At 50.2% G+C, this 13,430-nt stretch overlaps 1 protein-coding gene across 7 annotated transcripts in view; it reads left to right on the top strand.

The window, feature by feature from the left end:
* KIAA0556 (KIAA0556 ortholog) overlaps nt 1-13,430 on the top strand; it is a 234,488-nt gene that overhangs the window by 195,670 nt on the left and 25,388 nt on the right. For all 7 annotated transcript variants that reach the window (XM_009196201.4, XM_017953265.3, XM_009196203.4 and 4 more), the window contains 3 exons: nt 6,810-7,532; nt 9,100-9,305; nt 11,978-12,056. In XM_009196201.4, coding sequence (XP_009194465.2) covers nt 6,810-7,532; nt 9,100-9,305; nt 11,978-12,056 — 1,008 coding nt within the window. The remainder of the gene's footprint in view (nt 1-6,809; nt 7,533-9,099; nt 9,306-11,977; nt 12,057-13,430) is intronic.

Below are 13,430 nucleotides of genomic sequence, written 5' to 3'. Positions count from 1 at the left end.
TTATAAGTAAGAACATGTGGTGTTTGGTTTTCTGTTCCTGCATTAGTTTACTGAGGATAACGGCTTCTGGCTACATCCATGTCCCTGCAAAGGACATGATCTCGTTCCTTTTTATGGCTGTATAGTATTCCATGGTGTATATGTGCCACATTTTCTTTATCCAGTCCATCATTGATGGGCATTTGGGTTAATTCCATGTCTTAATGCATGCATTTCTTAATGATTCAAATCAGCGTTTCTCTATTAGGGAGTGTCTAGCAGATATACCCCTGACATGTCACTTAGGGTGCAGGAACAAGTTCCTCAGACTCCAAGTGTCATCGTGGGCAGAGCTGCCTCCTCTGGTTCCCCAACCTTACAGATTTTTGCTGCTCACCCCTTCTGAGACTTAACACTGAGGCTCAGTCAGCGTCAGGAGGAGGGTAAGCTGGAAGGAAAGAGTTGAGGAGCTCTCTGAGGGCAGGCGCCTGGCTCATGGCAGGTCTTTCACAGTGTGGGAGGGCCGTTGTAAGAAAGAACTGCAGTGACCGGGTGCACAGCATGCTTGCGGTAAGCCGGGCTCTGGTCCAGGCGTGTTACCCGAATAACCTCCTGACAGACTCATTTTACAGATAAAGAGAACGTGAGATGGAAGTAACGTTTTTCAGGTCACATAGACAGTAAGGGTTAAAGCAGGACTCAAACCCAGACAGATCAGCTCTACCATACATGTTTCCAAACACTACCCTATAGTAGTCACAGCCTATGGTCACAGCCATCATCACCCAACTGCCCCGGGAAGGCCAGGCATTCCAAGCTTTCCCAGCAAACAGTCGTGCAAAGCCTCCGGGAGTTCCGAGGTAACGGTGTTACTCTAACTTGCCCAAGTTTAGGAGATTCTGTTTCACTTTAATTTCTTTCCAAGCATTTCAGTGCTTGGCTCAACGGCACATTAAGAACCAAGCCCCTGAGATTTCATGCTTGTTAAGCCAGTCATGCTAAAAAGGAAAGTTGCTTAGAAATTTTAAATTATCCATTACCTAGCACCAAATCCCATAGCCATGCCCTTCCAGAAAGGTACAGGCCAGCCCACCAAGAATGCTGGCGGAATGAATGACTGCCCAAGTTCTGTTCTGGGATTGGAATTTTGTTGCCAGTATAAGAGCCTTATACTGGGTGCACTGTCTCACATCTGTAAACCCAGCACTTTGGGAGGCCAAGGTGGGAAGATTTCTTGAGGCCAGGAGTTCAAGACCAGCCTCGGCAATATAATAAGACCCCATCTCTACAAAAGTTAAAAAAAAAAAAAAAAAAAGCTGGGTGTGGTTGTGTGTGTCTGTAGTCCCAGCTATTCGGGAGGCTGAGGCAGGAGGATCCCTTGAACCCAGGGACTGAAATGCCTGAAAAGAAATTAAAGTGAAACAAAGTCTGCAGTTCAAGTCTGGATGTCAAGGCTGCAGTCAGCCATGATCACACCACAGCACTCCAGCCTGGGTGACAGAGCAAGACCCTGTCTCTGAAAAAACGAAAATTGGGCTGGGCACAGTGACTCTTGCCTGTAATCCCAGCACTTTGGGAGGCCGAGGCGGGAAGATCATCTGAGGTCAAGAATTCGAGACCAGCCCGATTAACATGGCAAAACACTGTCTCTACTAAAAATAGAAAAATTAGCCAGGTGTTTAGGCGCACACCTGTAATCCCAGCTACTCAGGAGGCTGAGGCATGAGAATCGCTTGAACTCGGGAGGTGGAGGTTGGAGTAAGCCGAGATCACACCACTGCACTTCAGCCTGGGCGATAGAATGAGACTCTGTCTCAAAAAATGAAATCATAAAATTAAATTAATTAAATTAATTAAAATTAAAGCAATATAATGTAGGGAACTTATGAAAATCAAGACAGAGCAGGATCCGGTCTCTTTAAAAAAAGAGAGCAAGAGAGAAAGAGCAAGCCTGAGAAATCTTATGCCCAGCAGAGCATCTCGTTGAATGCCATCTGCATTTTGGAATTATTTTCATCAGGGGTCAGTTGTTTACAGGTGAAGGAGATCTCATCAGCCCAGTTTGGGCAGTAAAGGGGGTGTTATTCAGAGAATCCTTAATGATCACCTTGACCCCAAAGGTAGAGAGTGTAGCGACTCATCACAGGGGACTGGAAGGAAGAACCAGAAAGTTGGTGGGAACCAAGGACACTTCTTTCTGTCTCTTCTGGGCCCTACCTCTTCTTCTCTGCGGGTCCACTTCCCCTCACTTTCCTCACAATACCAGCTTTCTCTGCTACTCACACGGCCTCACAGCTGTATGAGGAGAAATGTAAGGAAATGGCCTCACAGCCCTAGAGTGACTATGTCCCGGCTCTTGTTCCTGCAACCAATTCCAAAGTCTCAGGGTAGAAGGTGATTGGTCTACTTGGATCAGGTGTCCACTCCTTGTCCAATCAGTGATGGCCGAAGGGTGATTCACTAGAATAAACATGGCTCTGTGATATCCCTCTAAGTACTTCATCATTTCCTGTTTTAGCAGCAATTACCACATACCTCATGGCAGTGCAGTTGATTTTGACAAACTTCAGTTCAGAGCTCCATAGTCCTATTCATCTCAATCTAGGAGTATGTAGGAAATTTTGATAGCACCATCTCGTCATTGGGCACCCCTCCCAGATTGTGTTGACTGCAGGTTGAAGGAGTGGCTTTCTGATGTCTGTGCAGATTGTAGAAATGTTGGTGACGACAGGGCAGAGCACTGATTCCAGCAGCTCCCCAATTCCCATGGAGTCTGCAGACATAGAGGTCCATGGGCCCCCAGCCAGCTCTCATGTCGAAGAGGTCTAAGAGCAAGGCTCAACTCCTCTGCTTTTTTTTTTTTTTTTTTTTTTTTTCGAGACAGAACCTTGCTGTGTCGCCCAGGCTGGAGGACATTGGCACAATTTCAGTTCACTGCAACCTCCACCTCCTGGGTTCAGGTGATTCTCCTGCCTCAGCCTCCTGAGTAGCTGGGATTATAGGTGCATGCCACCCCACCCAGCTAATTTTTGTATTTGTAGTAGAGATAGGGTTTCCCCCTGTTGGCCAGGCTGATCTTGAACTCCTGACCTCAGGTGATCCACCCACCTCAGCCTCCGAAAGTGCTGGGATTATAGGCGTGAGCCACCGTGCCCAGCCATTTACTCCTCTGCTTTTAAACCCAGAGTGTACAACTCAGGGAGAATAGGTTAGAAAGCAGATGCAGAATGAAAGCAAAGTCTCTGTCTGTCTCACGCACTCAGGCAGTGTCTCTGATATGTGGCGTTCGGTGCTGTCTCCTCGGTGCACTTGCAAACCAACCCAGGCCATTCATTTTAGTCGATGGAAATCAAATCACATAAATTGAAGTCATGAGAATCCATCCGGGTAGTTCCTTCTGCCACATGTTAAGCCTCGTGCCTGAGGGGAGAGGATGGAAGAAACCTCTGGTATCTTTTTAAATGGCAGATGAGAAGGAGGGGAGGGCAGAGGACAGGGGCAGAGGAACTGACAGGTGGAGCAGGGAGTCCCTCAACCTCTAGGCCTGATCCCAAGGGCTACCAGCGTCCAGCCCTTCACTGGCATTTCCACACACCAGGAGCTGTGCTGCACACTGGGACACATCTGGGAGCGAGGATAAGGTGGCAGAGAAGGCTTCTCCAAGGAGGCGGGTGACAAGCGAAGCCAGCTAGGTGGGCCTCTGGAAGAAGAGCACTCCTGGCAGGGGTGCAGCAAGGGCAAAGCTGCTGAGGCCAGAAGAGGCAGCCTGGCCAGGGAGCAGGAGGGCCAGCGGGGCTAGAGCTGAAAGGTCATGGTGGGGAGGGCAGAGAGGAGGGGGCAGGAGTCAGCGGCGGCCACACTCAGGGCTGTGGGTGTGGTGAGAGTCAGGTTGTCTCGATTCTCAGTGCGGGAGAGACAATACCAGCTAGAGGGGCTGATGACAAACTCCATTTTAGGCACATGGAGACTGAAGTGACAGAGTGGACGTGTCTGGACCTTCCAAGAGGTCGTTGAGATTGAAGGATGGTGCCCAGGGAAGAGAAGGCAGAACTTGACCTGTAAAGTTAAGCAAGGCCTGCCTGCCTGGGAACTAGGAGCTAAATGAGGGCAAGGAAGGATGGTGGCATCAGGAGAGGAGCGGCCTGGGCCTTGGGACACCCCCAGACTGAGGGTATGGGAGGGCGGGACTCGGGTGATGGAGAGAGTTGTCAGTGGGAGAGGCAGAGAACCACGGAAGTATAGTGGCTCCTATATCAGTGGAGTGGGAGGTATCAAATGGAAGAGGTTTGCCAGGGATGTCACACATAGACTGAAAACTGACAAAGACTGGGAGGTCGTTGTTCACTTGGGGAAGGCATTTCAGTGGCGGGTTAGGGAATTGTAGGAGTCGTACGCATGCAAAGACCAGAAAGCCACCAGGAGTTTAACTTCAGGCACAGCTGGATCCAGGAGTTCAGAGGTTGTCATCAGGATCCTCCATCTCTCAACTCATGTTCTCAGTGTTGGCTTCATTCTCAGGCAGGTTCTCCCCAGCGGGTAGCAAGATAGCCTTTGGCAATTCCACATCTCCATGCTTCCAGCTTCAGCGCCACCAGTTTAAAGAGTACCCCTCTTTGAGGCTGGCTTGGAATTAATCTAATTAGATGGCCTGAAGGTGGGGGGGGTCTCCAAAGGATCCCCCAAATCCGAGTGGAAGGGGAAGTGGAGTTTGAGTGAGCAAAACAATCCCACTGGAAAGAGGCACCAGGTGGCAGGGGCTTGAGGGGTGGGAGGGGTGGGGGGTTGGCAGAGCGCCTGAGCGAAACAGGGAGAAAATAGGGTCGTGGTCGGAGGGAGCCACAGGAGCAGGTCGCCTTCCTGTTTCTTCCTTTCTTCTCTTCCAGGTAGGAGAGATTTATGCATGTCTGCAGGCAAAGAGGGGAAGGTGCCAGTGGGGAAGGAGTGATTGAAGATTCTGGAGAGAGAAGATAATTGATAGAGCCGAGCCCCCTAGGAGACAGGCAGGAAATGGAGTGCAGGGCACAGTGCGATATGAAAGGAGGAAAAACAATGTCAGTGTCAGCAGTCGCTGTTTTTGCAGGATGACACCCTTAGATGGCGGTGAGCCATGGCGTGGCTGTGAGAACAGGCCACTGCGTGGTGTGCACACCGCGGCTCTCATGTTCCATAAGGAGCGTCGGGCCTTCAGATCAGTCTGGGCCTGTGTTCTCCATGTGCTTGGGACACAGGCTTTAGCCATGTGTGCAAATAAATTCCTTACTGTATAATATACCTGGCCGATTGGCTTTTTAAAATAGCATTTTTGGCTGGGCGCGGTGGCTCACACCTGTAATCTCAGCACTGGGATTCGCCCAGCTGAGGCAGGCGAATCGCTTGAGCCCAGAGTTCAAGACCAGCCTGGGCAACATGGCAAAACCGCGTCTCTACCAAAAAAATATATATATATAAAAAAATTAGCCAAGCATGTTGGTGCACACCTGTGGTCCCAGCAACTCAGGAGGCTGAGGTGGGAGGATCACCTGAGCCTGGGAGGTTAAGGCCATAGTGAGCCATGATCATGCCACTGCACTCCAGCCTGGGTGACAGATTGAGACCCTGTCTCAATAAATAAATAAATAGCATCTTTTTTTCTTGATTATCAAGGTATTACAGGCTGGGCCCAGTGGTCATGCGTATAATCCCATGTACTCGGGGGGCCGAAGTGGGAGGATCACTTGAGGCCAGGAGGTCAAGGTTGCAGTGAGCTTTGATATCACACCATTGCACTCTAGCCTGGGCAGCAGAGCGAGACCCTGTCTCTAAAAAAAATTAAAAAGAAAGAAAATAAAAGTAATGCATGTAGGGAACTTTAAAAAAAATCAAGCTACAAAGAAGAAAATAAAAGTCCTTCCTGCTCCCCACCCAGAAACCAGAAACAACACTGTTAACACGGGTGCATGTCAACCCGCACCAGGATACGCTGCATATCATGGGGAGGGGGGATGGGGGAGGGATTGCATTGGGAGTTATACCTGATGTAAATGACGAGTTGATGGGTGCAGCACACCAACAGGGCACAAGTATACATATGTAACAAACCTGCACGTTATGCACATGTACCCTACAACTTACAGTATAATAATAATAAATAAATTAAAAAAAAAAAAAAAAAAGAAAAAAGAAAAAAGAAAACGTTTCAGAAAAAAAAAAAAAAAAAAAAACTGCGTATCTGGCTTTTTCCATTTAACATTCTTTTACAAGCCTTCCACCTGCCATTAAATTGTCTTTGAAAACCGTTAGAGTCACGTGACTGTGACAGCCTCCAGCACACACCCTCTTGTTGCTGACTCAGACGCCCCAGGCAGCAGCATTGCCCCCGGTCATGGGAGTTTCTACAGTGGGGAGCGACTCCTGGCAAAGTTTCTAACACAGCCAAGTAGCCTTCCCTTGGTTCGCACGATGATTGCATTCTTAGAAAATTCAGTCTATGAAAAAATACTTCATGTTTTTGCAAAAACAACCAGATTCTGGAATTGGGTGATCATAAACAATTTTTTTTACTGACCTGAATGGCCCACAGGACAGTCAGAAGCTGTGTGGGACAGGAGACCAAGCTCTGTGCCGGGGCCCCCATGCAGTGCAGGATGGTAACATGCCTGGCCCCAGCCATCCAGTGCCAGGAGGCCTCTTGGCTAAGGAGACAGCCAGGAGCAACCCCGCTGGTTTCTAGAGGGCTCCTCTGGAGGTGACCCTGCCTCGCTGAGAGCCAGCACAGGAGACAGTCTCTGATGGTCCCCACTTCCACGCATGCCACTCACAGGGCTTCCCCCTTCTTTTGTCCTTTCTTCCAGAAGACACCTGGTCTTCCAGGACGCCGTCACGGTCAAGGTGGCGCAGTGAGCAGGAGCACACACTTCACGAGTCATGGAGCTCCCTCAGTGCCTTTGACCGCTCCCACCGGGGACGCATCTCCAACACGGAGCTCCCGGGGGACATCCTGGATGAGCTCCTGCAGCAAAAGAGCAGCCGGCACAGTGACTTGCCCCCCTCCAAGAAGGGGGAGCAACCAGGGCCATCGAGAGAGCAGGATGGCTACACTGGAGAGACAGACGCTGGGGGCGACTTTAAAATCCCCGTCTTGCCTTATGGACAGCACTTGGTCATTGACATCAAGTCTACCTGGGGGGACAGACACTATGTCGGCCTCAACGGAATAGAAATATTCAGTTCCAAGGGTGAACCGGTGCAGATTTCAAACATAAAAGCAGACCCTCCCGATATCAATATTTTACCAGCCTATGGGAAAGACCCCCGTGTGGTCACCAACCTCATCGACGGGGTGAACAGGACCCAGGACGACATGCACGTCTGGCTGGCCCCCTTCACGCCAGGCAAATCCCACTCCATCACCATTGACTTCACGCACCCTTGCCACGTTGCCCTGATCAGAATTTGGAACTACAATAAATCTCGGATACATTCCTTCCGAGGCGTGAAAGACATCACGATGCTGTTAGACACCCAGTGCATCTTTGAAGGAGAAATCGCCAAGGCCTCTGGAACCCTGGCGGGAGGTACGGCGTGTCTGTAAGAATGTTCTCAGAGCCCCTGTCTGCCACTTGCTGAGGGTCTATGGGAAAAAACAGACCAGCTGGCTAGCCAACAACAGATCAGTCCTTCCTCTTTCTTTCTTTCTCTTTCTTTCTCTCTCTTTCTCTTTCTTTCTTTCTTTCTTTCGTTCTTGCTTTCTTTCTTTCTCTTTCTTTATTTCTCTTTCTCTTTCTTTCTTTCTTTTTCTTTCTTTCTCTCTCTCTTTTCTTTCTTTCTCTTTTCTTTTCTTTCTTCTTTCTTTTTTTTTTGTTTGACAGAGTCTCGCTCTATCCCCCAGACTGGAGTGCAGTGGCGCGATCTCTCAGCTCACTTCAGACTCCGCCTCCTGGGTTCACACCATTCTCCTGCCTCAGCCTCCTAAGTAGCTGGGACTACAGGCGCCTGCCAACACAACTGGCTAATTTTTTGTATTTTTTTTTTTTTTTTCAGTAGAGATGGGGTTTCACCGTGTTAGCCAGGATGGTCTCAATCTCCTGACCTCGTGATTCACCCATCTCAGCCTCCCAAAGTGCTGGAATTACAGACATGAGCCACTGCACTCGGCCCTTTCTTCCTTTTTTTTTTTTTTTTTTTTTTTGAGACAGGATCTTGCCCTGCACAGTGGCATGATTTTGGCCCACTGCAGCTTCGACCTCTTGGGCTCAAGCAATCCTCCCACCTCAGCCTCCTAAGTAGCTGGGACTACAGATGCACCAACCCACCTGGCTAATTTTTGTATTTTTTGTAGAGATAAGGTTTCACCATGTTACGCAGGCTGGTCTCGAACTCTTGGGCTCAAGTAATCCACCCACCTTGGCCTCCCAAAGTGCTACGATTACAGGCGTGAGCCCCTGCACCCAGCCACAGACCTAGTCCATTCATCCCCTCTTACAGCATGGGTGTGCTAGGCCTGACATCATTCAGCTCCTCCTATAAAACACCTGTCTTGGGCCGGCCCCTAGAACCTGAGTCTGAGATGGGGCATTCTTTGGCAAGTGACTTATGGAGGTAGTTCTTCTAGGAGAAACCTGGCATAGTGAAGCAAGGATATAGTTTCCAGGAAGCCCAGCCTCAACCAAATATTGAGGGAGCTCTGGAACATAAATTTCAGGTGTTTCCTGCCTGAAGGTGAAGGAGCAGGGTGTTATAACCCCACCTACCAGGCAGTCATTGGAGCCAAGGCTTCCTAGGTTTGGGATGTAATTCCCACACCCTTCCAGGCAAGGCACCCAAGAAAAGGATACACCGAGATCTGTGTGGGGTACCAGCAGTATCTGGCATAGTGCCTCGCCCACCCCAAAGAAATGTCACTTGCCTGGTGACATATCACAGTGATTCCCATGAAATTAGATCCCTTCCTTAGATCTGTGTGATGCTTATGGTCCGTGCATTCCATTTGCAAATCTGTGAAGACTAATAAGGCTCACACTAATCAATACCAGTTAGGGGTTTGGGGTTGTATAGCACGGAAGTGGATGGGTTTAGGCTCTTGATCTACAAATCACTGGGATGGAGTGAGTTGACCCTTCTGTCGTCTTGGTAACCCATTAGCCCCAGAGCACTTTGGAGACACGATCTTATTCACGACTGATGATGACATTCTCGAGGCCATATTCTATTCCGATGAGATGTTTGACCTGGACGTGGGGAGCCTGGACAGCCTGCAGGATGAGGAGGCACTGAGGAGGCCCAGCACGGCCGACGGCGAGGGGGATGAGCGGCCCTTCACCCAGGCTGGCTTGGGGGCCGATGACCGGGTAAGACTGGAGCTGGGGGGTTGGGGGGGGACCCCAGATAGATTTCTTCCCCTAACTCCAAGTAGAGCAGGGAGAATTAAGATGGATATCCTTTAAGCTGCTGGTGCCACTGTGTTGACATTTCCCATTTTTCTACTTCATTTTTTTGTCCTCTATGTCATATTTCATTCTCTAATTATTTTTATTTTTTTATTTTTTTTAACCGAAGTAAAGAAAGTATTCAAATTTTAATCAAAGCCAGGAGAAATGAGCTCTGTGTCATCTCTGCAATTCAGAGGTTGGCAGTCTCGGGGGAGTTTTTGCTTTGGGTTGTGTTTTGATCATTCACTGTTGTTTTTGATGGAAGGACTAGGAACACTGTTCACAGGCAGAGAGACAATTAAAATAATGATCATCACAGCCGTGGTTTCATGAACACATATCATGATCCAAGCAGGGTACACAGTGTTCTTGTTTCACCCTCGTGACGACCCTCTGAGTAGAGACTATTAACATTGCCATCTCGGAAACCGATGCTCAGACAAGTCAAGTGACTTGCCCAAGGGCACATCGTGACAGAGAAACAAGGGTAGAACTTGAATGCATGATTCCACAGTTTATGCTTGTAATCGATAAGCAACTTATTATTTTTTATTTTGTTTAGAGGTAGGGCCTGGCACTGTCACCCAGGCTGGAGTACAGTAGCGTGATCATAGCTCATTGCAGCTCAAACTCCCGGGGCTCAAGTGATCCTCCCATCTCAGCCTCCTGAGTAGCTGAGACTACAGTGCGCGCCACCATGTCACTAGTTTTTTTTATTTTATTTTTTAATTTTTTAATTTTTTTTGAGACGGAGTCTTGCTCTGTCGCCCAGGCTGGAGTGCAGTGGCCGGATCTCAGCTCACTGCAAGCTCCGCCTTCCGGGTTCAGGCCATTCTCCTGCCTCAGCCTCCCAAGTAGCTGGGACTACAGGCACCCGCCACCACGCCTGGCTAGTTTTTTGTATTTTTTTTTTAGAGACAGAGTTTCACCGTGTTAGCCAGGATGGTCTCGATCTCCTGACCTCGTGATCCGCCCATCTCGGCCTCCCAAAGTGCTGGGATTACAGGCTTGAGCCACCACGCTCGGCCTTATTTTTTGTAGAGATGAGGTCTTGCTATGTTGTCCAGGTTGGTCATGAACTCCTGGACTCAAGCGCTTCTCCCACCTTGGCCTCCCAAAGTGCTGGAATTACAGGCATGAGCTGCCACACCCAGCCAGATAAACAAATCTTTTAAAATGAAAGATGACCTGCAGGGTCAATTCCGGTCAGGACCAATAGGAAAAAGAGGAGATGGTTAAAGAGGGTAGGGGAGAAATGGGGACAACAGAAGCCACAGGTGATGGGGCTGGGCTGTGGGAAGGTCATGACCGAGGCAAGGCAGCAACATTTCGTGTGGACCCCACGATGTTCACTGGGGCTGTATCCCATAGCCAGGCAGAGCATGGGGTGCGGGAGCAGGGCATGGGAAGGCACAGGCAGCAGGGGAGTGCGTGCCCCTCCCCACATCCAAGGAAAGCGGCCACCAAGAGTGGCAAGCCTGTTGTTGCCAGTTCTCCTGATTTTTACAAGAGGACCCAGAAAGCTGGAGTTTTCTGTGAAATCTCTCCATTTAAAAATGCTGGCAGTGAATTCAGATGTTTTCAAACCTTCTTTGGGCCACAGGCCGTGCCTGTGCTCTGGATTTGACCCAGGGGTCTCCAGGTGGGAGTCCACCCTGGGCGCTTCCATTTGCCCAGCGTTTTCCAAAAGATGAAGGCGCTCGTAAGGGACTCTGATGGGCCCAGTGCTGTGAGGGGCTGGGGGGATCACTCTCTCCGTCTCATGAGAGACCAGCGCCTTCACTTCGTTTTACACCTCAGCTTTCCTGGCTGTGAAGTAGTAAAGTCTCTTTTGCCTTCACTGACGGTGCAAAGAGACAGTGAGCAAGGTTTATACGTAAGGCCCAAGAAGTGTGTGGCGGCCCACTGTTGACTCTCTGAAGACCAGGATGTTTTATCCTGGCTACCCATGGAAATCACGGGTAGATCTTTAAAAATATGGATGTCGGGCCCCACCCCTAGAGATTCTGCTTCAGTGACTAGCCAAGGTTAAGAACCACTCTGTATGGTTTGAATTCTTCCTTCCCTCCCTCCCTCTTTCCTTCCCTCCCTCCCTCCTTCCCTCCCTCCCTCCTTCCCTCCCTCCCTCCTTCCCTCTCTCCCTCCTTCCTTCTTTTCCTTCCTCCCTCCTTCCTTTCCTCCTTCCTTCCTTCCTTTCTTCATCTCTCCCTTCCTTCCTTTCTTCCTGTCTCCCTTCCTTCTCTTCTTCCCTTCCTCCTCCTTTCCTTCCTTCCTTTCTTTCTTCCTCTAGCTCACCACATAAGCATTTATTGGGTCCTTCCCTTTTGGAGGAAATCTAAACACCTTAGCTGTTAGCATCAGGCTCCTCCCTGGCCAGTGAGAGCTGCTGAGAAGGATGCAGACCCCAGAGAGTCAGAGTCTGCCCATATCCCTGGTCCCATAGCTTCCACAAAGACAGAAAAATCCAGGAAGACACACAGGGACTTACCTGGGCACAGGGTGGGCAGTGGTGTCTGCAGAAACAGCCAGCTAGCTGTGTGGGCATCACTAAAACCACCCCCTTTTCCTCTGCTTCTCCAATGCATGTGCAGGTCCCAGAGCTAGAGCTCCCATCCAGTCCCCATGTCACCCAAGTCACCACGCCAGAGCCAGGCATCTACCACGGAATCTGTGAGTACCTCTCCTGGAGCAGTGTCGGGTGGAAGGAGGACCTTCCGGGGTCAGGGGGAGTTGTGGTTACTTGGGACAGGGTTTCCCTGTACAGTCGGGTGGGTTGGACACTGCACAGAGACACCAGGCTGTGGGGCAAGTGGAGGCTGAAACCAGCCTGTGCTTAGCTCCCTGGCTCTAGCAGGGCCGTCTCACTCTAGAGGAGGGGATCTCTTCTCATTTTGCCCTCACTGAGGGGCATGTTTGCATTATGCATGCAGACACCCTATGTGTTTGCTGTGGCCCTGACCCAGGAGGCAGTAGTTGGCACCCAGAAAGTGTAGAACAAGAGGACATAAGAGCCCGAAGAGACCCAAGGCATCTGTTGGTACGGTGCCCCAAGCTGTCTCTTCCAACTCCACCAAAGAGCAGATGCACAGGCAGAGAAAACCTGCATCCGCTCTGCCCCGGGGGTGGGGCAGGTGCACGGGCCCAGGGTACCAGCTCTTCTGACTTCTCAGGAGAAGTCGGAAATCTAGAGTCTTACGCAAAGTCTCCAGATTCTCAAATGTGGGTAATGAATTTCCTCATGTTTTAAAATATCACATGAGCCAAATAAAACACTTATTGTGTATCTGGCCAGCCAGCTGCCAGTTTGTGACTTCTGAGCAAATCCCAGGGGTTTTCTGCTGGGCCTGTTCATCACCCTTCTATTTCCATTGATCCTTCCAGCCAGTTCCTCTCTTCATCCATGCGCGTCCATGCCAGCCCCTCCCCGTCCTGGGAAATCTTCAAGCCCAAGGTCACTGCTGATTGTGATCTCCTCCCTCCTGCACCCTGGTAACCAGGTTCCTGGCAGCCTCACTTCCTCTCTCTCCTGCCCCCTGTGAATGTGACCTGCTTCTACTTTATCTTCTGAGAACAAAAGATGTGACACTTTCAGGCTCCCCTCCCCACCTCCCCATCCTCATCTCCAAAATGAAGCTGGAGCCTCTCCGAATCCCAGTGTCAGCCCTTCCGGTACCTCCCCATGCCATCTCTGGAGTCCACCTGCAGGCGCCTGTGCAAGCCACACCTTCCGCCTAGGATGCCTCCCTGCTCCATCTCGTCTTCTGAAGACCGCCTGTCGCTGACTGAGTTCCCTAGATGCAGACCTTGAGATGGAATTTACTGGGGTGTGCTCTTGTCCCGGAAAGGTGGGAGGCAGCACTGGGCAGAGGGAGAAGCTGGTCTGCGGTGCAGCCACTTCAAGGCCTCAGCCTGCTCCACAGGGAGCTCGGAACCTGGGATGGCCCTTTGGGGTCATCCTGAATTGAGTCAGGGGCCATGTCTTTGTCTGTCTGTATCAACATGGCACTGGCAATGGGCTGCCCCTGGGGAGGGGCATGGCTTTTT

Source organism: Papio anubis, chromosome 18 (assembly GCF_008728515.1).
Source record: "Papio anubis isolate 15944 chromosome 18, Panubis1.0, whole genome shotgun sequence".
In the NCBI taxonomy this organism is placed as follows: Eukaryota; Metazoa; Chordata; class Mammalia; order Primates; family Cercopithecidae; genus Papio; species Papio anubis.
This window is presented reverse-complemented; position numbering and strand designations above follow the sequence as displayed.